The sequence below is a fragment of the Lagenorhynchus albirostris genome, chromosome 4 (assembly GCF_949774975.1).
Source record: "Lagenorhynchus albirostris chromosome 4, mLagAlb1.1, whole genome shotgun sequence".
NCBI classification, from domain to species: domain Eukaryota; kingdom Metazoa; phylum Chordata; class Mammalia; order Artiodactyla; family Delphinidae; genus Lagenorhynchus; species Lagenorhynchus albirostris.
In genome coordinates, this window is record NC_083098.1 from 134,479,647 (window position 1) to 134,507,075 (window position 27,429).

Genomic DNA, 27,429 nt, shown 5'->3' on the forward strand with positions numbered 1-27,429 from the left:
TAAGGAGGTGAAAGACCTGTACTTGGAAAACTATAAGTCACTGATGAAAGAAATTGAAGACAACACAAACAGATGGAGATATATACCATTTTCTTGGATTGGAAGAATTAATATTGTTAAAATGACCATACTACCCAAGGCAATCAACAGATTCAATGCAATATCTATCAGAATATCAATGGCATTTGTCACAGAACTAGAACAAATAATTTTAAAATTTGCATGGAAACACAAAAGACCCGGAATAGCCAAAGCAATCTTGAGAAAGAAAAACAGAGCTGGAGGAGTCAGGATCCCAGACTTAAGACGATACTACAAAGCTACAGTAATCAAAGCAGTATGGTAATGGCACAAAAGCATACATACAGATCAGTAGAACAGGATAGAAAGCCCAGAAATAAACCCACGCACCTCTGGTCAATTAGTCTACAACAAAGGAGGCAAGAATGTACAGTGGAGAAAAGACAGTCTCTTCAATAAATGGTGCTTGGAAAGCTGGACAGCTACATGTGCAATAATGAAATTAGAACATTCTCTACATCATATACAAAATAAACTCAAAATGGATTAAAGACCTAAATGTAAGACCAGAAGCCATAAAACTCCTAGAGGAAGACTTGGGCATGACACTCTGTGACATAAATCACAGGAATGTTTTTTGCATCTTTCTCCTAAAGCAAAGGAAATAAAAGCAAAAATAAACAAATGGGACCTAATTAAACATAAAAGATTTTGCATGGCAAAGGAAACCATCGACGAAAGGAAATGACAACCTACTGAATGGGAGAAATTGTTTGCAAATGATATGACCAGTAAAGGGTTAATATCCAAAATATATAAGCAGCTCATACAATGGACCATCAAAAAAGCAAACAACCTGATTTAAAAAAGGGCTGAAAAACTGAATAGACATTTTTCCTAAGAGGACCTGCAGGTGGCCAACAGGCACATGAAAAGATGCTCAGCATTGCTAATCAAGGAAATGTAAATCAAAACCACAATGAGGGCTTCCCTGGTGGCTCAGTGGTAGAGAGTCCACCTGCCGATGAAGGGGACACGGGTTTGTGCCCTGGTCCGGGAAGATCCCACATGCTGCAGAGCGGCTGGGCCCATGAGCCATGGCTGCTGAGCCTGCACGTCCGGAGCCTGTGCTCCGCTATGGAAGAGGCCACAGCAGTGAGAGGCCCGTGTACCGCCAAAAAAAACCACAAAAAAAACACAATGAAATACCATCTCACACCTGTCAGGATGGCTGTCATCCAAAAGAACACAAATAACAAATGTTGGCAAGGGTGTGGAGAAAGGGAACCCTCCTACATTGTCGGTGGGAATATAAATTGGTGGAGCCACTGTGGAAAGCAGTATGGAGGTTTCTCAAAGAACTAAAAGTAGAACCACCATATGACCTGGCAATTCCAGTCCTGGGTATATATCTAAAAAAACAAAACACTAATTTAAAATAAAGACACATGTACCCCAATGTTCATAGCAGCATTATTTACAATTGCCAAAGTATGGAAACAACCTAAGTGTGTATCAACAGATGAATGGATAAAGAAGATGTGGTATATAGAGATATACAATGGAATACTACTCAGCCATAAAAAAGGAACAAAATTTTGGCATTTTCAGCAACATGGATGGACTTGAAGGACATTATACTAAGTGAAATAAATCAGAGAAAGACAGATACCCTATGATCTCACTTATATGTGGAATCTAAAAAATACAAACTAGTGAATATAGCAGGAAAGAAACAGACTCACAGATATAACAAACAAACTAGTGGTTACCAGTGGGGAGAGGGAAGGTGGGAGAGGGATTATGAGGTTAGGGGATTAAGAGGTACAAACTATTATGTGTAAAATAAGCTACAAGGGTATATTGTACAACATGGGGAATATAGCCAATATTTTATAATAACTATAAATGGAGTATAACATTTAAAAATTGTGAATCACTATATTGTACACCTACAACTTATATACTATTGTACATCAACTATACTTCAATTGAAAAAAGAGAAAATTATCACTCTGATCTCATAAATACATTATATGGGTTTTACTCTACTGTCTTATTGATACTTGGGCCAATTATTAGTTTATTGACTTTTAGCTCCAAATCCACGTTTCATTGCTTTGTTCTGTGATAATAGAGTTGGACTCTTTTTTTAAAATACTATTTTTTCATTTGTTTATATTTATTATTTTTGGCTGCATCGGGTCTTAGTTGCGGCACACGGGATCTTTCGTTGCAGTGCATGGGCTCTTCATTGAGGTGTGCGGGCTTCTCTCTAGTTGTGGCATGTGGGTTTTCTCTCTCTAGTTGTGGCTCACAGGCACCAGAGTGCATGGGCTCTGTAGTTGTGGCGCGCAGGCTCCAGAGCTCATGGGCTCTGTAGTTTGCGGCACATGGGCTCTCTAGTTGAGGTGAGCAGGCTCAGTGGTTGTGGTGTGCGGGCTTAGTTGCTCTGTGGCATGTGGAATCTTCCCAGACCTGGGATTGAAGCTGCAGTTCCAGTCTCCTGCATTGGAAAGCGGATCCTTTACCACTGGACCACCAGGGAAGTCCCTGGAGTTGGACTCTTAACTGTCTTGTTTGCCAGGTGGTTGAGCTTTGTCAGTACTCTAGTTGCTACTGAGTTGGTCATTGTTTCTAGGCCTTTTCTATTGAAAGAGCTTGGAAATTTTTTTAAGGAAAATTACATTACAAATTTATATTGATAGTTTTTGTTCAAATTTAGGATTACAGATTTTAATTTTAATTTGTTAGATTTTATATTTGTACAACGTTTTACTTATGTGAAAAAAATATCATTCCTAAGCACAGTAACAAAATTGTTTATCCTATGATATAGTAGCTTCAGAATAACAATAATATTAAATAATATTACTATAAATACTAAAAGAAGCTTACTTTTAAAAAAATTCTTTAAATTTTTAAGCTTTGAAATTTTAAAAACTTTATACTTTTAAACTTTTTTTTTTAACATTCTTAGGGTATTCCACTAAGGATGTTTAGTCTAATTACAAGATTTTTTGTGTTGTTTAATTTGAGTAAATTAAAATTGATAATTTATGCTCCTCACCACATCATAGAATTAAAGTCCCAAGAGATGTATTTTATTTAATTAATTAATTTACTTAAATTCCCGGGATCTACTTTTAACTTTTTTTTTTTTTTTTTTTGCGGTATGTGGGCCTCTCACTGTTGTGGCCTCTCCCGTTGCGGAGCACAGGCTCCGGACGCGCAGGCTCAGCAGCCATGGCTCATGAGTCTAGCCACTCCGCGGCATGTGGGATCCTCCCGGAACCGGGCACGAACCTGTGTTCCCTGCATCGGCAGGCAGACTCTCAACCACTGCGCCACCAGGGAAGCCCTACTTTTAACTTTTTAATAAATTCTGCCATACAATACAGTTTTAAAATTCAGTGACTCAAAGTGATTTAAAGTTATTATTGAAGTCAGAGTTAGTGTGTGTAATTTTTTCATGATAAAAGAAGTGACCACATTTTAAATAAACGAAGATTTCATGTTAGCATCTTTGTTCAGTTTGGCACCTTGGACTATACCCTATGAGAACTATTAAAGAGATATTCAGGGCTTCCCTGGTGGCGCAGTGGTTGAGAGTCAGCCTGCCGATTGCGGGACGCGGGTTCGTGCCCCCGGTCCGGGAAGATCCCACATGCCGTGGAGCGGCTGGGCCCGTGAGCCATGGCCACTGTGCTCCGCAACGGGAGAGGCCACAACAGTGAGACGCCCGCGTACCAAAAAAAAAAAAAAAAAAAAAAAAATAGATATGCAAAGTCTTGGAATAAACTACAGATTACACTCTCGTCCCCTGATAATCTCAATAATTTTTATTGTTAACTGGGCAGATATACTGCTCTGTGCAAAGGGAAAAAAGATAGTATCCCATTTTCAAAAGGAAAGCAGCATGGAGGATATGGTTCACAGCTACAAAAATACATATGATTCATTTGAAAATGGAGCCTTCTTAAAGACAGTGATCTGGTCAACCATCAGCACCTTCCATTGCCAATAAGTAAATATTCTCCCGTATGCACAGTTCGGATTGCATCATATCTACCACTCTTCATTTTACTCATTTTACTTAATATCATCCCATGAGCATGTTCCCAAGTTGTTAAGTCCCAAAGAGATAAATTTTACAATGCATAAAAGTAACAGAGAATTAGAGGGAAGAGGGACTTCCCTGCTGGTGCAGTAGTTAAGAATCTACCTGCCAGTGCAGGGGACACGGGTTCGATCCCTGGACCAGAAAGATCCCACAATGCTGCAGAGCAACTAAGCCCGTGCACCACAACTACTGAGCCTGCGCTGTAGAGCCCATGAGCCACAACTACTAAAGCCTGTGCACCTAGAGCCCTTGCTCCTCAACAAGAGAAGCTACTGCAACGAGAAGCCTGCACACCGCAATGAAGAGTATCCCCCACTTGCCGCAACTAGAGAAAGCCCTCGCGCAACAACGAAGACCCAATGCAGCCAAAAATAAATAAATATTTTAAAAAATTAGAGGGAAGGGGCGAGGGGAGAGATACAAACTACTATGTATAAAATACATAAGCAACAAGGATATATTGCATAGTACATGGGAATATAGCCATTGTTTTGTAATAACTTTAAATGGAGCATAATCCATAAAAATATTGAATTATGTTGTATGTCTGAAATGAATATAATATTGTAAATCAACTATACTTCTATTTTAAAAAGTCAATATGAAAAAAGATTAACATCAGTAGAAAAAGTAGTTGACAAAACATAAACTGGAGCTTCACATAGAGGAAAACTGTATGGCTGGTAAATATGAAAAGATATTATACTCTACTTTGCTGCGATTTGCCAGTTAAAACCATGGTGACATATTATAACCCAGCAGTTTCACTTCAAGAGATACTGTTGCAAATGTTTACCAAAAAGAACATTTATAGCAACATTGTTCATAATATTAAAAAAAAGAAAACTAAAAAAATACCCATTTATAGTAGAATATAATATGTGTCATATTCATAGAAAGGAAAAATATGCAGCAGTGGAAAATGAAAGAACTAAAGCTACATGTGACAAAATGGGTTAATCATAAAAGTAGAGGATGTATCAATTTAATGCCATCGTATAAAATTCATGGATACATGCATAGCCTGTAGAAACCATGAAGAGCAAGGGGAGGTAAAAATAAAAATTAATGTAGTGTTTAATTCCTGAGAAAAGGGAGGAATCCCATTTGGAAAGTCTGCAAATGGGTTTGCCTGAATCTGTAATTTATGTATTAGCGTAGTTGGTGGATTTGTGAGTACCAACTCTGTGTTTCTTTTAAATATTGTCTTCCTGGGTTATAAGTGATTAAGCTCTTTAAGTAAAGTCTCAGATATTTACCAAAAGATTTTTTTTTAATACAGTGTTTTTAGAAAGCTTAATTTTTTTCCATACTTAATTTCTTGTTCTCATTTCTAAATCAACTGTAGTTTTAAATCTATATATACATTTATTAATCTTCATGTGCTATAATCTCCAATTTAAAAAAATATGAACAGAAAGAATAAGCAAAAATTAAGAATAGAAATCAGTATATTGCTATGATAAGAAACGTTGAATAGATTAACTTTCAGTTATAAAGACAATTATAGATTAGATTTAAAGAATATTCAGCTCTGTGCTGTTGGTATGTCATAAGTATACAGAAAGATTGAAAGGCAAAAGGATGCAAAGTGCTATAAAACAGCGATGGTAATAAAAAGAACTGCTATTGCTATTACAAAATAGAATGTAAAGCAAAAAAAAAAGTGTTTGTTTTCACTGTCTTTAATATCTATCTTCCTGTTTATCCCCTATACCCGATTCAAACAGACTTTTGCCCCTCACACCCCAAATCAGCTTTTGATAGTGCCTCTAGAGATCTCTGTGTTTAAGAGGGGTCATATCAATCATCATCTTCCCCAACAGCATTGGATCAATCATTCTCTGTCTTGAAACACATTCTTCCTATACACTATTTACTTAGTTCTCATTGTACTTCAGGGAGTCTTATTTGCTGGTTCTTCCCCATTTCCCCAAGCTTTGGATGCTTTAGCACCTAGTCTTCAAGTCTCTTCTCTTTCTGATCCTAAATAACTCCTCAGGTAATAGCATTTAATTTCATGGTTTTAAATAGAATCCTTATACCAATGAGTGTCAAATTTATGTGTACAGACTCCATCCTATATTCCATATAAATAACCAACTGTGTAGTCAACAGTTTCACTTGGATATTTTATAAACATGTCAAACTTTGTATGTTCAAAATCCAAAGTCTGAATTACCACACCTTTCCAAGGACTTCTCCTCCCAGACTCCTACATCTCTATAAATGTTAACTGCATCTTTCTAGTTGTATGGGTAAAAAAAAATCTTGATGTTGTCTTTGATCCCTTTCTTTTTCAACTTCTATTTCTTATTCCTTCTTATTCCTTTATATCAATTGCCCTTTAAAATATATTCAGAACCTAACTACTTCTTACCCTCTCTACTTCTATCACCCTGGCAAAAGCCACCATCATTTTACCACTGGTTAATTATAATAACTCCTAATCTGTCTCTTTCCTTTCATTCCACCTTACAAGGATCCAGAGTTATCTTCTTTCTTTATTTTCTTTAAAAAAATTAAGTATAATTTATATTCAGTAAATTTCACACTTGTTGGATATACAGTTTTGGGAATTTTGACAGATGCACTCATGTAACTACCACCTACTCAAATTATAGCACAGTTCCATTACTCCCCACAAATTCTCCCATGCTTGTTTGTAGTCAACCTCATGCCTAGCCTTTGGCAGCCTCTTTTCTATTTTCTACTCCTATAGTTTTGCCTTTACCAGAATATCATATGAATGGGATTGTATAGAGTGTAGCCCTTTGAGTCTGACTTCTTTCACTTAGTATAATGCATTTGAGATTCATCCATATTTTTGTGTGTTATTTGTTCCTTTTTACTGGTAAGTAATATTCTGTTACATGGATGTAAGCATTAGTTGAAGAACGTGTGGGTTGTTTTTAGTTTTGGTGATTATGAATAAAGATGCTATAAATATTTGCTTATAGGTTTAGATGAGACTATAAGTCTTCATTTCACTTGGGTAAATACTTAGTGGGATTGCTGGGTCATGTGGTAAGTGTATGTTTAACTTTATAAGAAACTTTCTAATGGTTTTCCAAAGTGGCTGTGTCATTTTGCATTCCCGTCAGCAATGTATGAGGATTCCAGTAGCTCCACGTCCTCACGAGCACTTAGTATCGTAAGTTTTTTAAAAAATTTGCCATTCTAATAGGTATGTATTAGTATCTCATTGTGACTAAACATGCTGAGCATCTTTTCATGTGGTTATTTGCCATCAGTATATCTTTGGTGAGGTGACTGCTCAAATATTTTGACTTTTTTTGAGTTTTCTTACTGACCTTTGAGAGCTATTTATTCTGGTTCAAGTCTTTATTACATATGTAATTTGCACATATCTTCTCCCAATCTAGAGATTATCTTTTCATTTTCTTAAGAGGACCTTTTGGGAGTTCCCTGGTGGTCTAGTAGTTAGGATACCGTGCTTTCACTGCCATTGCCTGGGTTCAGTCCCTGGTTGGGAAACTGAGATCCTGCAAGCCACGTGGCATGGCCAAAAATAAAAAAAAGAGTGCCTTTTGAAGAGTAGAACTTTTTTTTTTCCATGCTGCACAGCTTGTGGGATACTGATGTGAACTTCTTATTTTTAATGATGTGCAATTTAAAATTTTTTTTGTGGATTATGCTTTTGGTGTCTGGTGTCTAGGTAAGAAATCTCTGCTTAATCCAAAATCCAAAGATTTTCTTTTTCTTTTTTTTTTTTTTTTGAGCAGAGAAAGGTTTATTGCAGGGCCATGCAAGGAGAACAGTGGCTTGTGCTCAAAAGCCCAAACTTCCTTATGGTTTTCAGGGAAAAGTTTTTATAGGCAGAATTTGGGGTGAGGGCTGCTGGGTTTGGGACTTTCTTCTGACTGGTTGGTGGTGAGGTAACAGGGCAGTGTTCTAGGACTCTTGTGCTGAGCCTGAAGTTAACCGTCTTCCACCTGGGTGGGACCTTAGTTCCTGTAGAAGAACTCAACAATATATTGTTTTGTTTTGTTTTTTAAAGTGTGCTTACACTGAAATACACACTTTATTTATTTATTTAGTTTTTATTTTTGGCTGTGCTGGGTCTTCGTTGCTGCATGTGGGCTTTCTCTAGTTGTGGTGAGCGGGGGCTACTCTTTGCGGTGCGCAGGCTTCTCATTGTGGTGGCTTCTCCTGTTGTGGAGCACGGGTTCTAGGCACGTGGGCTCAGTAGTTGTGGCTCGCAGGCTCTAGAGTGCAGGCTCAGTTGTTGTGGCTCAGGGGCTTAGTTGCTCTGCGGCACACGGGATCTTCCTAGACCAGGGCTTGGACCCGTGTCCCCTGCATTTGCAGGCGGATTCTTAACCACTGCACCACCAGGAAAGTCCTGATATATTGTTATGTATATTCTTTAAGGAGAAACCAGGACCTTGCCCCATTCTGCACTATTGTTTCTTGATGCTCCTCCTTTGTTTCTGCATTCCCTCACTTGATTAGCAGCTGCTTGAATCTGCCCTTTGGAACTGTGGGAGGGTCTAGGAGGCTGAATGAAGCCTATTTCCTATATACAAGAAATGGGGGACACAAAGAATTTGTACCTGGGAGGGCCCCATAGGGTTCTGCCCAATTTCAGTCCCCCCTTTTGTTTGCTACTCTTCAATCTTAAGAAAGAGTGTTGGACAAGAAAGGGAATAACATTTTGGACAGAGAGCTTAATCATAAACTTGGCAGAGGAACTTGGTTTTAGGGGACTCGATTTCAATCCCCACTTCTGTTTCAACCTTCCTCAAATCTTTCAGGGAATGAGGTGACAACCATTCTAGCTACTTCCTCCTGAAATGGGGTGTAGTCCTGCCTTGATTTGGGGAATGGACACCGAGTTGGAAATATTCCGCTATTCCAAGTCCTGGATCTGAGTCTTGTCTGATTAAGATCTCAATCCCCTGGTCTTCCATTTTCGTGCAACAGACCCAGTTAGAAGTAGGATGAGTGACAGCCCAAACTTTAATAGATAAAATAGATCTCATTCCCTGAGGAATTCAGGAGAATAAGCCTGAAAACCAGTCTGGACCTGACATTTAGAGGGAGACTTGTAGCCAGGTAGCCAGTTGTCTAATTTTATTTATTTGTTTGCTTGTTTGTTTATTTATTTATCAGCTGTGTTGGGTCTTAGTTGCGGCACGTGGGATCTTTCATTGCAGTGCGCGGGCTTCTTGTTGCGGTGTGCCAGCTTTCTCTCTTGTTATGGCACGTGGGCTACAGAGTGCACACGCTCATTAGTTCCAGTGCTCTGGCTCTCTAGTTGTGGTGCGCAGGATCCAGAGCACATGGGCTCTGTAGTTGTAGCACGTGGGCTCCCTAGTTGTGGTATGTGGGCTCAGTAGTTGCGGCACATAGGCTTAGTTGTCCCGCAGCATGTGGGATCTTAGCTGCCCAACCAGGGATCAAACCTGGGTCCCCTGCATTGCAAAACAGATTCTTAACCACTGGATCACCAGGGAAGTCCCCTGGTTGTCTAATTTTATACAAGTAGGTTTTAACTTCTTATGTGGCATTTACATATATGTAACAGGAGCTATTGGCCACAAAGATTTTCTGTTAGAGGCTTTATAGTTTTAGCTTTTACATAATTCAGGTTTCTATTCAATTTTGAGTTGTTTTTTTTTTCTTTTTTTTCTTTTTGGTATATGATATAAGTATGGATATGGATATCCAGTGATTTCAGCACCATTTGTTGGAAAGTTTATTCTTTCTCCATTGAACTGCCTTTTGATCTTTGACAAAAACCAATTAACTATATGTGTGTAGATTTTGGACTCTATATTCTGTTCATCTTGTCTCTATGTTTATCCCTTTGCCACTAGCACAACTTGATAACTATAATCTTAAAATCAGTATATGTCCTCCACCTTTTTTCTTTTTTAAAAAAATGTCTATCCTAGTTTACTTGCCTTTTTTTTTTTGCCGCCTTATGTCCATGTTTTTTTTGTTTTGTTTTTTTCTAATATCTTTATTGGAGTATAATTGCTTTACAATGGTGTGTTAGTTTCTGCTTTATAACAAAGTGAATCAGTTATACATATACATATGTTCCCATATCTCTTCCCTCTTCTGTCTCCCTCCCTCCTACCCTCCCTATCCCACCCCTCTAGGTGGTCACAAAGCACCGAGCTGATCTCCCTGTGCTATGCGGCTGCTTCCCACTAGCTACCTATTTTACGTTTGGTAGTGTATATATGTCCATGGCACTCTCTCACTTTGTCACAGCTTACCCTTCCCCCTCCCTATATCCTCAAGTCCATTCTCTAGTAGGTCTGTGTCTTTATTCCTGTCTTACCCCTAGGTTCTTCATGACATTTTTTTTCTTAAATTCCATATATATGTGTTAGCATATGGTATTTGTCTTTCTCTTTCTGACTTACTTCACTCTGTATGACAGACTCTAGGTCCATCCACCTCATTACAAATAGCTCAATTTTGTTTCTTTTTATGGCTGAGTAATATTCCATTGTATATATGTGCCTTGCTCACTAAGCTTAATCATTTCTAGCTTTTGATTTAAAGTGAGAGACACATGACTCTTCCTTTCACTTGAACACTTAGAAGCCTTTGTGGATTATTAATTGGCCTAATTTCAATATTTTTGTGTCTCTGGGAATAGGGAGCCCCAGGGAGAGGGAAAGAGATGAGGGAACAGTTGGTTGATGGAGCAGTCAGAATATACCCATTTTCAATTGTTTACTGTCTTATATGGGTTTTGTTCATGGTACCCCCGAAATAATTACAATAGTAGCATCAAAGATAACTGGTCACAGATTACTGTAACAAATATAATAATGGAGAAGTTTGAAATATTGTGATAATTACCAAAATGTGACACAGAGACATGAATGAGCAAATGCTGTTGGAAAGTGGCACCAGTAGATTTGCTGGATGTAAAGTTGCCATAAACCTTTAATCTGTAGGGAATTCCCTGGCGATCTAGTGGTTAGGATTCCATGCTTCCATTGCAGGGAGCACAGTTTTGATCCCTGGTCAGGGAACTAAGATCTCACATGCCACATGGCCAAAAAACAACAACAACAACAAAACACCTTTCTCTTTGTAAAAACAAAAACAAAAACGCAGTGTCTTCGAATTGCAATAAAGCAAAGCACAATAAAACAAGGTATCTCAGTAACTCTTCTTTCACTCCTGGTATTTGTAATTTGTGCTACCTTTCTTTTTTTCCCTGATCAATCTGGCTGGATCTATATCAATTGATCGATTTGATAAATTTTCTCTTTTTAAAATTTTATTTATCTTTGGCTGTGTTGGGTCTTCGTTGCTGCATGCGGGCTTGCTGTAGTTGCGGCGAGCAGGAGCTACTCTTCGTTGCGGTGCATGGGCTTCTCATTACGGTGGCTTCTGTGCATGGGGTCTAGGCACGCGGGCTTCGTAGTTGTAGCTCACGGGCGCTAGAGCGCAGGCTTAGTAGTTGTGGTGCATGGGCTTAGTTGCTCCACAGCATGTGGGATAGTCCCAGACCAGGGCTCGAACCCGTGTCCCCTGCATTGGCAGGCAGATTCTTAACCACTGAGTCACCAGGGAAGTTCACTGATACATTTTCTAAAGAAGATTTGTTTTCATTGATCTACCTTATTATTTCTCCCAGTAGTAGTATTTTCTGCTCTAATTTTTATTTTTCCTTTTTTGTTCTCCTGGTTTGGGTTTATTTTGCTCCTCCTTTTCTGGTTTCATAAGGTAGAAGCTTAGATAATTTATTTGAGAAATTTCTTCTTTTCTATTATAAGAATTTATTGCTACAAATTTCCTTTTAAGCACTATTTTAGGTGCATCTCACAAATTTCAATGTATTGTTTTTTCATTTTTATTCAGTTCTAAATATTTTCTAATTTCTTTGTATTTTTCTTTGACCCATCAGTTATTTGGAAGTCATTTTGTTTAATTTCTAAATATTTGGGTATTTGCCTGATATGTTATTTTTTAAAAAAATATTTATTTATTTAGGCTACACTGGATCCTAGTTGTGGCACTCCGGATCTTCGTTGTGGCCTGTGGGCTTCTTAGTTGTGGCATGTGAACTCTTAGTTGGGGCATGTGGATTTCTGAGTTTGGCATGCGAACTCTTTAGCTGTGGCATGCATGCAGGTTATAGTTCCCTGGCCAGGGATCGAACCCGGACCCCCTGCACTGGGAGCGCGGTATCGTACCCACTGGACCACCAGGGAAGTCCCCCTGATATCTTATTTTTTAAGAGGGAAGTTTACATTAGTCATTTGAGACTTTCTAATATAAGCATTTAATCCTATATGCTTTCCTTTAAGCACTATTTTAACTTCATTTCACAGATTTTGGTGTGTTGTGTTTTAATTTTAATTTTTTCAAAATATTCTCTAATTCCTCTTGAAACTTCCTCTTTGATCCATGAACATTTTGAACATGTTGTTTAATTTTCAAGTGATTGGAAATTTTCCTATTATATTTTTGTTATTGGTCTTATTGATATATAGTGTCATTCCATTATGGTCAGAGAACATACTTTGCATGATTCAGTTCTTTTAAATTTGTCAAGGTCTAATTTATGACACACAGTATTGTCTGTCTTAGTGAATGTTCCATGTGCTTTGACAAGAATATTTATTCTGCTGTGGTTTTATTGTTTTTGTTTTTTGTTTTGCGGTACGTGGGCCTCTCACTGCTGTGGCCCCTCCCGTCGCGGAGCACAGGCTCCGGACGTGCAGGCCCAGCGGCCATGGCTCACGGGCGCAGCCGCTCCGCGGCATGTGGGATCTTCCCGGACCGGGGCACGAACCCGTGTCCCCTGCATCGGCAGGCGGACTCTCAACCACTGTGCCACCAGGGAAGCCCTATTCTGCTGTTTTTGAGTGGAGTATCTACAAATTCTTATTAAGGTCATTTAGTTGATTGTGTTTGTAAGTTCTATTCCCTTGCTAATTTTCTTTTGGCTACTAGCTCTATTAGTGAGAGAAAAGTGTTTAAGTCTCCAACTGTAATTGCAGATTTCTCTGTTTTTCCTTTAATTTCTGTCAGTTTTTTCTTCATTTATTTTGAAGCTCTTTTTACTAGGTGTACTACACCCTTAGGTTTATTGTGTCTTCTTAGGATTTGACCTTTATATCAGTTTATACTGCCTTCTTTATTCCTGTTCATTTTATTTGTTCTGAAATCTCGTTTATCTAATTTTGATATAGCCATTCCAGCTTTTTCTTGATTACTCTTTGTATGGTATGTGGTGTGTCTTTTTTCATCCCTTTACTTTTAAGCTACTTATTTCATTATATTTGAAGTGAGCTTGTTATAGACAGCATATAGACAGGTCTTTTTGTTAAATTCAGTCTGAAAATCTGTCTTTTAATTGGTGTGTTTAGATTGTTTACATTTAATGTAATTATTGCTATGTTTGGATCCAGATTTTGTTCCTTTGTTTCCCTTTCTCTGCCCTGTTTAGGTTACAGTTGACCCTTGAACATCTAGGGGGTTATGGGTGCTGACCCCCCCACACATAGTCAAAAATACTATTATCTCTCCCTCAAAAACAAGGAATTGATAAATGACTCACCCAAGGATAAGAAGCTGAAACAGTTTGAATAGAATCAGAACTCAAACCCTAGTTCTTTTGATTCTACATACTGTGATCTCTAATTGAACACAAACTTTTCCCACACTTAGTTAATTTAAAGATCTTTAAAATGAAAATACATGTCCTATATTTATTGAAAAAAAAATCTGCTTATAAGCTGACCTGCAAAATTTAACCCCATGTTGTTCAAGGGAAAACTGTCTATGTAATTTTTTTAATTACATTTTAATTTACCTAGGGTGAGTTTGGCCATATATGCCTTTTTTGTGTAATTATTTTTTTAGTAGTTCCTCTAGGGATTAGGTTGCTCTAGATACACTTAACTTTTCATTTTATTTAGAATCAATATTTTACTACTTCAATAGGAACATAGAAATTTTACTTACATATAAGTTTCTTTGTGGTATAGTCTTGAAAATAAATTGAAAATCCTATCAGTGTTATATTTTTTACTTTTAACTATCAGGTATGTTTTAAAGAACTTAAAAGGATAATAGTCTATTATCTATATTATACTTTTACCATTCTCTTGCTCTTCCTGTATTTATGATGTTCCAAGTTTCTTTCTGATATCCTTTTCTTCTGTTTGAGGTACTTTTCTTTAGCAATTCTTTGAGAGAAATTCTGCTGACTATGGTTTATTTACCTTAGTTTTCCTTCATCTGATGATGGTGTGTTTATTTCACCTTCATTCCCAAAGGATGTTTCCTTAGATACAGAATTCTGGAATGACAGTTCTTTTCTTTCAGCACTTAAAACTGTCAGGCCACTTCTTTCTGTCCTCCATAGTTTCTGATTTAAAAATTTTGTAGTAATTCAGATTGTTCCCTTACTTGTATTGAGTTCTTTTTCTCTAGCTACTTTCAAGAATTTTTATTTGTCTTAAGTTTTTAGCAATTAGAGTGTGATGTGTCTGACCATGGATTTCTCTGGATTAATCCTTGATGGGCTTCTCTCTGTTTCTTGAATGTGTAGGTTCATGCCTTTAGCCAAACTAGGAAAGTTTTAAACTATTATTTCTTCAAAAATTTTTTTGGTTCTGCATTTTCTCTCCTCTCAAGGACGTATTGTTGTTCCACAGATTCCTGAGGCTTGATTAGTTTTTTTCCAATTGTTTTTTTGCTCTGTCGTTCAGATTGGATAAATGTTATTGATTCTGGATGCTTTTACTACTTCTCCTTATCACCTGTTGGAAGAAGTTTAATTGTGATTGTCTTGATGTGATTTTCTTCCAGGCTTATTGAGGTTTTTTTTTTAATCTACGTGTTTACATATTTTTAATCAACTTTGGAAAAATTTTTAGCCATATTTTAAATTAACAGTTTAAATTTTTAAAAATTAATAATTTTTAATGTACTTTTAAGTCTTTCCTTTAAGATTCCAGTTACATGTATATTAATCTGCTTGAAGTCACATAGCTCACTAATGCCTTCTTTTTTTTCAGTCTTTTTTCAGTCTTTTTTTTCCTCTGTGTTTTGTTTTGGGCAATTTCTACTCCTATGCTTTCAGGTTAATTAGTCTTTTATTCTGCAGTGTCTAATCTATTTTTAAACCTATCTGGTGTATTTTTGAAAAATCTCAGCTGTTGTATTTTTCTTCTCTAGAAGTTGGATTGGATTCTTTTTTTTATTGTCTGTATCTCTTTTTGATGTGTTCATACTTTCCTCTACCTTATCCAATACATGAAATATAGTTATAATGACTTTTTGCAGGCAAAGTGTAAATCCAGTTTCAGTGGTTGGCAAATTTATTAACCCATAGGCCCAAACTGGCCTGCCATGGTCTAATTTGGCCATACCCTTCATTTACATATAGTCTATACCTGTACTACAATGGCAGGGTTGAGTAGTTTTAACAGAGACTTTATGACCTGAAAAGTGAAAAAAAATTACTATCTGGCATTTACAGAAAAATATTTGCTGAGTCCTGCTTCAGTGACATTTTATTTACATAAAAAAATAGAATGTCAGTCCTCGTGTAGCATTTGTTATTATCAGCCTTCAGTGAACACCAACAGCATAATATTAAGTTCTGTTTTGTTTTTTTTTTTTAAAAAGGAAATTCTTATTTATTTATTTATTTATGGCTGTGTTGCGTCTTCGTTTCTGTGCGAGGGCTTTCTCCAGTTGTGGCAAGCGGGGGCCACTCTTCATCGCGGTGCACGGGCCTCTCACTATCGTGGCCTCTCTTGTTGTGGAGCACGGGCTCCAGACGCGCAGGCTCAGTAGTTGTGGCTCACGGGCCTAGTTGCTCTGCGGCATGTGGGATCTTCCCAGACCAGGGCTCGAACCTGTGTCCCCTGCATTGGCAGGCAGATTCTCAACCACTGCACCACCAGGGAAGCCCAAGTTCTGTTTTTATAAAGGCAATTCCTGTCTATAAAGACAATGGGGACCGTGGATAAGGTTCATATGGTCCAGGTATGCAGGTGTGCAATGATTTGGTGGAATAACATTTGGAAAATCTTAAGTAGCAAAATAGTTAGCACACCCCCCTCAGTCCAGTGGTTCTTAAACTTTGGCAAGTATCAGATTCACCTGGAAAGCTTGTTAAATCAAGGAACTCTGTACCCAGAGTTTCTTGATTTAGTAAGTTGAGGTAAGACCTGAGAATATGCATTTTTAACAAGTTCCCAGATTATCCTGATTATCCTGTACCACTGGTTGGGACTACACTTTGAAAATCAGTGCTTTAGCCTAATCTTCTGAAATATCAGTCTTCTCTGATAAACTTTTAGCAGAAACTGTATGGTAGTCAATCACAATTGAGGTTCCCTGAAGAGCAGATGGCCTGGTCTTTTGTGTTTTAAAGCTTTTTTGAGGTATAATTTACATAAAATTAACTCACTTTAAGTGTATAGTTTGATTAATTTCAGTAAATTTGTATAGTTGTACACCAGTTCCACAATTCAGTTTTTAAATTCCATCACAATAAAAGTTCCCCCACGATCATTTGCAGTCAGTTTCAGCACTCAGTTTCAGTTTGAGGTAACCAGTGACCTGCTTTCTGTCTGTATGTTTTTGCACTTCCTAGAAATTTCATGTAAATGGGATCATATGATATGTAGTCAATGTGTCTGGCTTCTTTCAATTAATATAATATTTTTGAGATTAATCTATGTTGTTGCTTATATTTGTACTTCACTCCTTTTTGTGAGGTAGTGTTCTATAGCATGGACATACTTCATTTGGTTTATCCATTTGGAAGTTGATGGATATTTGGATTTTTTGGTTTTGGTTTTGGCTATTATGAAAAATGCTATTTTGAACATTCATGTACAAGAGATGGCCCATGATTTTGATAAAAAAGAAGTTATAATATCTAAATGATATTCATGTATCATCCCAGGCTTATATTTGATAAAAAACAACTTCAGGGACTTCCCTGGTGGTGCAGTGGTTAAGACTTTGTGCTCCCAATGCAGGGAGCCCAGTCTCCATCCCTGATCTGGTAACTAGATCACACATTCATGCTGCAACTAAGAGTTCACATGCCACAACTAAGTGTTCACATGCCACAACTAAGGAGCCCTTGAGCCGCAACTAAGGAGCCCACCTGCCGCAACTAAGACCCAATGCAACCAAAAAAAATTTTTTTAATGTATTTTTTAATGTATTCTTATTTCTAGTAATTTAATTTTTATATCTACTATATTTTATGTACTTGAAATTGTGTTAACTATTTTTGATACTTTTTTGTCAAAATATTATCATTTTTTAATATTTATTTATTTAGTTAGTTATTTTGGCTGTGCCAGGTCTTAGTTGTGGCAGGCAGGCTTCTTAGTTGTGGCATGCATGCGGGATCTAGTTCCCTGACCAGGGACTGAACAAGAGCCCCCTCCTTTGGGAGTGCAGAGTCTTACCCACTGGACCACCAGGGAAGTCCCTGTCAAAATATAAATTGGTATATGGTACGCTATGCAAATTTTGTAAAATGTTTCTTTTGAGATAACAAAAGTACTCTATAGATCTTAATCATCACAAAATTGGTATATCTGGACTCTTCTTGGTGGGTAAAATTCACACTGAATTAAACCTGGAATAAAATAAATATAAAACTGAATAAAATGTAACTTTTTAATACGGAAATGTTCAGATAAAAATAAAAGCAGAGAAAACTGTCTAATGGACCCCCATGTACCCATCTCACCTAATTTCAACAATTGTTAATAGTTTGACATTCTTTTTTCATCTGTACCTTGTTCCTCATCTGTTTCTGGTATTGCATATCGAATCTCAAACACCATATTATTTATTCTGTAAATATTTCATTGTATATTGCAAATTTATATATATATATAAATTTTCATGGTACCATTATTTCACATAAAATTAGAAATAATTCCTTAATATCATCTACTACCCAGTTTATGTTTGTTGTTCCTGATTGTCTGAAATATATCTTTTTCTAATTTGTTGTTTGAATCAGGACCAAGCAAGATGCACATGTTGCATTTGATTGATAAGACCATTAAGTCACTTTTAATCTATAATCATTCCTCTTCTCTTGTTTTTCCATGCCAATGATTTGTTGAAGAAAGTGATTACTTTGTCATGCAATTTCTTATTAGCTAGATTTATCTGATTGTATCTTCACATCATATGTCCCTTTATCTCCTCTATTTCCTGTGAACTGGTATTTAGATATAGAACAGTTAGTATATTCAGGATTTTTATATTTCTGATAGCAAGACTATTTCTTAGGAGGAGTTGTTTACTTCCCATTGCATCATATGATGTCTTTCAGGCTCACTTTTAGTGATGTTATGACTGGTCATTGGGTTTAGATGCTATCAGTCTGATCCATTCATCATAAAGTTTCCCTTTACCTTTTTTTTTTTAAAGGCTTTTTTTCTAGAGCAGTTTTAGGCTCATAGCAAAATTAAAAGGTACAGAGATTTCCCATTTACTCCCTGATCCCAATTTGCATAGCTATCACCCCTCTGGTGAAAGATGTTGCCTCTTTATAGCAACATCCCACATCAGAGTGGTACATTTGTTACAATTGATGAGCCTACACTGACACATTGTAGTCACCAAAAGTCCATAGTTCCATTAGCGTTTACTCTTGGCGTACATTCTACAGGTTTGTATAAATGTGTAATGAGATGTAGCCATCATTATAGTATCAAACATAGTATTTTCACAGCCCTAAAAATCCTCTGTGTTCCACCTGTTCATCTCTCCCTCCCCTCAACCCCTAGAAACAACTGGTCTTTTTATCATCCCCATAGTTTTCCTTTTCCAGAACATTGAATAGTTGGAATCACCCAGTGTGTAGCCTTTTCAGATTGGAGCCCTTCACTTAGTAATAGGCTTTTAAGGTTCCTTCATGTCTTTTCATGGTTTGATAGCTCGTTTCTTTTTACCACTGAATAATGTTCCATCATCTGGGTATGTGACAGTTTATCCATTCAGCTACTGAAGGCTATCCCAGTAGCTTCCAAGTTTTGGCAGTTATGAATAAAGCTGCTTTAAACATCCATGAGCAGGTTTTTGTGTGGACATAAGTTTTCAGCTCCTTTGGGTAAGTACCAAGGAGGGCAACTGCTAGATTGTATGGTAAGAGTATGTTTAGTTTTGTTAGAAACTTCCAAACTGTCTTCCAAGGTGGCTGTACCATTTTACATTCCTACCACCAATGAATGAGAGTTCCTGTTACTCCACATTCTCACCAGCATGTATTAGTGTTGTCAGTGTTTTGGATTTTGGCCAATCTGATAGGTGTGTAGTAGAATCTCATTGTCGTCTTACTTTGCAATTCCCTGATGATATCTAATGTGGAGTATCTTCATGTGTTATTTGCCATTTGTATTTCTTCTTTGGTGAAGTGTCTGTTAGGTCTTTGGCCCATTTTCTAATCAGGTTTTGTTTTGTTTTGTTTTTTTAATTGATGAGTTTTAAAAGTTCTTTGTATATCTTGGATAATAGTCCTTTATCAGATGTGTCTTTTGCAAATGCTTTCTGCCATTCTGTGGCTTGTCTTTTCGTTCTCTTGACAGTGTTGTTCGCAAAGCGTAAGGTTTTCATTTTAATTAAGTCAGTATATCAGTTATTTCTTTCATGGCTCGTGAAATCTCTCCTCAACGTTTTACCAAATGCTTTTAGCAGCTACTGATGAATATTCCCCTGGTCCTCTATTTCATTAGAGTTGCAAAATATTCACCTTCCAATTCTATTATTTCTTCTGTATTTCTTAACCTAGAATTCTATAAGGAAGAATTTTTTTTTTATAAATTCTTTGCTTACTCTGGAATTCAATTTTTACAAGAAAGGAAGGATAAATTCTTGTTTATTTCTTTGTATTCAATTTATTATTTTCAGAATAATGAGTTGGTGCCCTAGCAACCCAGAGATATGATTAAGTTTTAAAGTATCATTATGAACTCTCATGGGGTTTATTTATTTGATGTGCTTAATCCAGTTCAGTCATTGTTTTCACTGGTGATGTCCCCTAAAGTTTGCTGCTATGTTTTCATGAACTATGCTTATATTTTCATTTTTAACTTCATTGCTTTCTGGCTCAAAATTTCCTAGGCTCGTATAATACTTTGTGCTTCAGACTGTTTTTTTGTTTGTTTGTTTGTTTGTTTTTGTTTTTTTTAAGGAGACTGGATCAGTGGGAAATGGAATTTACAGACCATGATCTAGATGCTAGGAAGCTTACTTACTGGGTTGTTACTGCTCCTAGATCTTTGAATATTTCTTTTACAAGGGCACTGGATTTACCATAATTTTCATTGTATGCTCCTACTTTTAACTCCCGAGATTGTATATCTTTTTGCTATACAGAAAAACAGCATTAACACAATTCAGTTAAGTTTATCAGTCATTGGGTGGGGATATACTTTTTTCTAGTCACAGTTGTACAGCCTGGTATACATGTTAGATTTTGGCCCTTGCTTTCAGGGCCTTACTGTTAGCATTTAATGGAATGATATGTAAGAAAATAAATTTTAATTTAATAAATCTAAAAATAAATGGATAAAATGCAGAGGTGGTACAAAAGAAGAACTGATTAATTCTGTTGGCAGATGTTTAAGGAATGCTATGCATTCCCAGGGAAAGTAACATGCTGGGTATTAAAGGAAGGATATGAGTCTAACTGGGTGTAAAAAGATGAAGGAAAGGGACTTTTAGATAGAGGAAGAAGCGTATGAAAAGATATGAAGCCAGAAAACAGGAACAACAAGTAGGTTGCTATTTGGGGCACCAAGATTGAAGTGGAGAATGACAATAGATGAGGCAAAATCAGGAAAGTATTATATGCCATGATAAAGAGTCTATACTTCTCCTATAGGCAACAGGGAAATGCTGAAAATTTTTAAGTAGAAATGTGAAATGACCTAATTTGCTCCTCAGAATAATCATTCTGGCAACAGTAAAGAAAATGGATTAGGAGGGAAAATGTCAAGACAGAGAGACTAGGTCTTAGAGTGGTAAGTTCACTTTTTGAGTTTACAAACTTGCCTCTAGAATAGTACTTGGCATATAGTAGTAGGTACTCAATAATATCTGTCAGGTGAACAAAAGGTTATTGTATGAATCAAAAGAAGTTGATAAGTCTGAAGAAAAACCACATAGAAATAGAGCCTGCATTTTTGACAGTACTACTTGATTCATCTGCTTGCTTACTTAGTATTTTATCTTAAGGTTTTCACAAACTAAGTAAAACAACCCAATAGAAAAATAGTCAAAAGGATATAAATGGCAAGCTCTGAAAGGGAAAACTGAGTGATGACTATATGAAAATATGCTCAACTTCTCTAATAACCAAAGAAATGCAAATACCTTTTAAATCCCATGAGGTGGAAAAATATTTAAAAGTTTACACAAAACCCAGCCTTGAGCAGGATGTTAAAGTGTTGGGATATTTACAAGCTGCTGCTGGAAGTATAAATTGGTGAAACCACTGTAGAAAGCAGGTTGACAATCAGTATTTAGTAAGTCAGAAGATGCACATGCCATTTGACTCAGCATTTCCATTTCAGTTATAAACCCTAGAGAAATGCTCACACCTATATAAAGATACATGTTCAACAATGTTCACTGCATCATTATTGATTATACCAAAACTTTGAAAGTAACACAGATGTCTTCAGGAGAATGAATAAATTTTGATATGTGTATAACAGTATGATATTCTGCAGTGAAAATGAATAAGCCAAAGCCATATGAATAGACCTGAATAATTGTCACAAACAAAATACTGACTGAAAAAGCCTGCAAAATAATAATATAGTGGGATGCCACTTATATAAAGTTAATTATGCAAAATAATAATATTATATATATACAATAATAGATAAAAATACCAAATTTAAGAGCCTGGTTATCTCTGAGGAGGAAAAGCAAAATGGGATTAGGAAAGGTTACACAGTGGTCTTTAGCATATTTTTCTTTAAAAAAAAAGTCAGAAATAAAGCAAAATTAAAATTTAATAGGGTAGGTGATGTGTAGACAAGTGGTTTTAAAAAATTCTTTCTTATATATTTGAAATATTTCTGATGAAAAAATCCTCTGAGAGTAGAGAATTTCAGAATTATCCTTGTTCCCAAAGTAAAATATTTTTCTAGCACCTAAATCCTTTTAACAGCTTTTTATTTTGCAGATTTGACTGATGAATTAGCTCAGAAGTTGTTTGATGTTTCAGAAATGTCTTCAGCAACAATGGCCCGTTCATTACCCACAGTAGTTCCAGAATCTCCTAGAATTTATCCTGCAAGGACACCCAAAACACCTCGAACACCTAGATTACAAGATCCAAACAAAACACCAAGATTTTATCCTGTTGTTAAAGAACCCAAAGCCATTGATGTAAAGGTACACAAAACACCAGGAATATAAAGCCTGCCGTTTGTATACTTCAACATTACAAAATGATGTTTTTTAGTTTCTTTTTTAGTTTCTATAACAATAAAAATAGTTTCTATAGTTTAGTTTAGTTTCTATAACAATAAAAATAATGTATATTTTAGACTGCAAGAATTCATTAAAAAATGGTATTTTACCATAGCAATGTCTTCTCAGGTTAAGGAATAACTTCTTTACAATGGATAGTGTTAATTAAAGACAATCAGAAGGTGTAATGAAGAATCATTCTAAGTTGTATTTCTTTTAATCCTTGTGTTGAAACCTAGCAAAGGGTCTTGTGAAGTTTTGTAACTTGTATGTGACATATTTGAGTTTTGTGACTTCATATGATTTCATAATGTGTCACCCACCATATGAAAATGTTTGAGTTGGTTTACAGTCAGAGGGTTTTTTTAATTTACTTGTGAGGTTCACACTACTGAAGGTAATTGGAACGTTTGACTTCTTTTTCCTTAGAGTCCAAGAAAGAGAAAAACAAGACATAGTACAAATCCCCCTCTAGAGTGTCATGTTGGTTGGGTAATGGATTCCAGAGATCATGGGCCAAGAACATCCTCTGTCAGGTACCGTATTTGTCAAATATTGCTTTGTTCTTGATTTTAAATTTGTTGAAAACAGTTACTAGTTAGATATTTGGGAACATTTAAGAATTAATATGTTAGCAAATTAATAGAACAACAAAACAGTAAAAAGAAGCCAAAGAAGGGGAAATAAATGGGACAGTTTTACAATAAGTATATTAAGGAATAATTCAGTAGGACAGGTTTTTTTTTTTTTTTTTTTCCTTTTAAAGTAATTTTCACAAATGTGTACTCTTCGATTAAAAACATTTAGGTCGGGCCTCTCTGGTGGTGCAGTGGTTGGGAGTCCGCCTGCCGATGCAGGGGACACGGGTTCGTGCCCCGGTCCGGGAAGATCCCACATGCCGCGGAGTGGCTGGGCCCGTGAGCCATGGCCGCTGAGCCTGTGCGTCTGGAACCTGTGCTCCGCAACAGGAGAGGACACAACAGTGACAGGCCCGCGTACCGCAAAAAAAAAAAAGTTTAGATCTATTAAAGTTATTATCTTTGGAAAGATTCCATATTTTTCATAGCATAGTAGGTTCTTAGTTAATGTGCTAAACAATCTACTCAAAACTACGTAAAGGATATGGAAATAAAACACATTAATATTTTGGAATTTTTCCTTTGGGGGAAATAATTTAGATTAGCTAGTTATTAGCAGTAAGTGGTTTGTCTTTTAGTTTTTAATTTAAAAAAGAAAGAGTATTATTTACCTCAGTGAAAACCTAACCTATCTTGTGTTTGTATAAATATTTTCAGAATAATTATCTGATCAGCTTTCTAATTGGAAAATGAACTTTAGGAAAAAGTGGTTTTTGACTGGTTAAGGGAAGGATTAGTTAGTTTCATTCAAAGAAAAGCTAGAGAGTGTATCATGATCTGAAAATCTCCAAGTATGTCTTTGCAGGGATGTTAATTTGTTTCTTTTACATTTTGTTCTCATTAGATATATTTTCCTTAAAAGATAAACTGTGTATATGTTCTTCTTGCACACCTATTGTATACGAATAGTTACTTTGTATTCTAAGTCATTTTGAGAGTTTTTTTCTTTTATTTATTTATTTTTATCAGAGCAGTATATTTAGAGATCAGTAGATAATGGTGAAAAATGTTGCACTGATATGTAGCAGGGAACAAGGCAGGTACAGTCCCTGCCTTTCTGGAGTTTAATTCAGAGATGACAGGCAAGTATGTAGTTACAATAATGAGGGGTGGATTTTGTTCGCCAGCTTGTCTTTTAGAAGAGTTGTAGCTACACAGCAGACTTGAGTGGGAGGTACACAGAGCTCCCCGTACCCTCTGCATACCCTGCCTCCCCCACTGTAAGCAGTCATATCTTTGACCATCTACATTAATGTCAGTGCTGGTAGTGTCTTAAAGTCTGTTTGTCTCATCTGTTCTTTGTTCTTTTCTCCTACTTTCTTTTGGATCAGCTTAGTTTTTGTAATGATTCTATTTTATCTCTACTATTGTCTTCTTGTTGTATCTCTTATTTTTTACTGGTCTTCTAGGGTTTATAATATACGTTTTAAAATATAATCTGTTTTCAAGTAATATATCATTACACGTATAGGATAAGAACCGTACTGCAGTAAAGTTCCTTTTCCTACTGTCCTTTCTGCTATATTTTGTTATTATTTTTCTTTAGACAATTATCTTTTAAAACAATTAACATGAAAAAAAGGAATTTTAAATGTATTCTCATTTTTACCATTTACAATGCTCTTCATTTCTTGCGCAGTTCTGTTGGCAATGAATTCTGTTAGCTTTTGTTTATCAGGAAAAGGTTTCTTCTTTTTCATTTTGAAAGATATTTTCAGTGAGCATAGAATTCTATGATGGATCTAGGTATGAATTCAGATCCACGGCTCATTCTGTTTATAATGAATTTTAAGCATCAAAAGTGATATGGTTTAGTGAAATAATTTTCAAACTTTTTTGTCTAAGGACCTCTTTATCCTTTTAGTTATTGAGGACCTCATAGAGCTTTTGTTTATGGGAGTTATATAATTTAAAAATAAAAAATTAAACTGAATTGAGTTTAAAAGTAAAACTGAAAACAATTAAATATTTATTCATTTAAAATAATAATAAACATATTACATATTAACATAAATGACATATTTTTATGAAATATAATTACATTTCTCAAAACAAAAAAATTCCTGAATAGAGTGGCATTGTTTTAAAGTTTTGCATATTTGTTTAATGTTTTTGCTTTATATGAGATAACTGTATTCTCATATGTTTCTATATTCAATCTTATAATTTGTTTTTTTATTGTTGTTGTAGAGGAATAAAATCCAAGAAAGGGAGGAGTATTTTAATAGCCTTTTCAGATAATTGTAGGTATTCTTCTTTGATATTATACCAAAACTGAACAAGTGGTAATTTTTTAAAAGTTAGTTGCAGTGTAGAATCTAAGCCATATATAAGTGACCTTCTTCTACTCAGTGAATTTTTCATACTCTGTTACATTAAAAGCCATTGAACTTCTTGCAATTTGAATGGCTCTTTTTGTCTATGCATGCATTTGTAACATCATGAATTGGTCATTTGGAAAAACTGATTAACTGAGTTATGCGGACTTTTAAATGATGACACGTCAGAATACAATAAAAAAAATTACATTAAAAAAATAACCACTAAGGAGAGTAATGTCAGGAAGATGGCAGAATGGGAAGGAACAGGAATCTGTCTCACCACTTGGACAACAACTGTATCAGCAGAAACTGTCTGCATTGACTATTTTGGAACTCTACAGTCTATCTGAACACTTAAAGCTTCCAGGGGAAAGCGTGTCTGGTAAATTGTTAATATTCGTTGATGTCAGCCTTTGGTGTAGTAGTGGCCATCTCCCACTGCCCCAGCCCTGTGACAGGCATTTGGGAAGATGGCAACCCACACCTCTGGTGTGGCTTGCTGGATCCAAAGTAGGCAATAAGGACCTTGTCCTCCAAATATTGGAGTTCTGTGTTGACTGCTAACTGCCTCTGGTCAATAAGGTACAGACACAGAGTCTGGTAGCCTTTGTTTCATCCCCACTGTCTGAATGTCTTTTTTTTCCCCAAAACAACCACTAATGAGGGAAATTTAGAAAATTACCACCCATGCCCAAGAAAAAATGTGGAAAAAAACCTAAGGGGACTTTAAGCTTTTACCTCAGGCTTATCCCAGCACAGAAGCAGCCTACAATAGCTGAAAAAAAACCAGCAAACCCTGGGGAAAAGGGAGAATTTGATTTCCAGAGTTACCACTTTATAAGATTCAAATCTTCATTGTTCAACAAAAAAATCACAAGGCTTACAAAGAAATAAGAAAGTATGGGCCATTTGAAGGAACAAAATTAATTGACAGAAAATGTACCTGATGAAGCCTGGGTTCCATTCTTTCAAAATGAAGTCTTTAAAACAGCTGTTTTAAGGATACTCAAAGAGCTAAATAAAGGAAGATATAGACAAAGATAGCAAAACAATGTATGAAGAAAACAAGATTAGCAATAGAGATAGAAATTATACAAAGGAACCAGAAAGGAATTCTGGAGGTGAAAATACAATAACTAAAATGAAAAATACACCAGAAGGTTCAAAAGCAGATTTCATCAAACAGAAGAAAGAGGAAAGAATCAGTAGACTTAAAGATGGAACAATTTGAATTATCAAGTCTGAGGAACAGAAAGAAAGAAGAAAAAACTAGTAGTGTCTAAGGGATCTGTAGGACACATGAACTAGCCCAATACACACATTGTGGGAATCTCAGAAGGAAAAGAGGAAAAAGGGGGCAAGAAGAATATTTGAAAGAATACTGGCTCCCAATTTGATGAAACACATGAATCTACAAATCTAATAAGCTTAATGAACTTGAAGTAGGATAAACCCAAAGAGACTCACATTAAGACACTAATTAAACTGTTGAAAACCAAAGACAAAGAGAGAATCCTGAAAGCAGCAGGAGAGAAGAGACTCATCACATACAAGAAGTCCTTAGTAAATGTATCAGGCAGTTTCTCAGAGGCCAGAAGTCAGTAGACTGATATATTCAAAGTGCTGGGGGGAAAAATCCCCATCCACTGAGAATTCCTTATCTGACAAAACTGCCCTTCAAAATTGAGGGAGACATTCAGAGATAAACAAAGCCTGAGGGAAAAGAAAAGGAAACAAAAGACATATTGAATTAGAAAGAAGAAATAAAACTGTCTTTGTTCACAGATGACAAGATTGTATATGTAAAAAGTCATAAATAATTAACAAAACTCCTGCAACT

The 27,429-nt window shown here is 36.1% G+C and overlaps 1 protein-coding gene across 4 annotated transcripts in view; it reads left to right on the forward strand.

Moving 5' to 3' along the window:
- Window positions 1-27,429, forward strand: part of LARP1B (La ribonucleoprotein 1B) — a 127,855-nt gene that overhangs the window by 75,977 nt on the left and 24,449 nt on the right. For 2 of the 4 annotated variants that reach the window (XM_060148700.1, XM_060148703.1), the window contains 2 exons: window positions 22,341-22,552; window positions 23,060-23,166. In XM_060148700.1, the coding sequence (XP_060004683.1) occupies window positions 22,341-22,552; window positions 23,060-23,166 (319 nt within the window). Of the gene's footprint in view, window positions 1-22,325; window positions 22,553-23,059; window positions 23,167-27,429 lie in introns of all 4 variants that reach the window. The other 2 variants (XM_060148701.1, XM_060148702.1) reach the window with 1 other exon arrangement.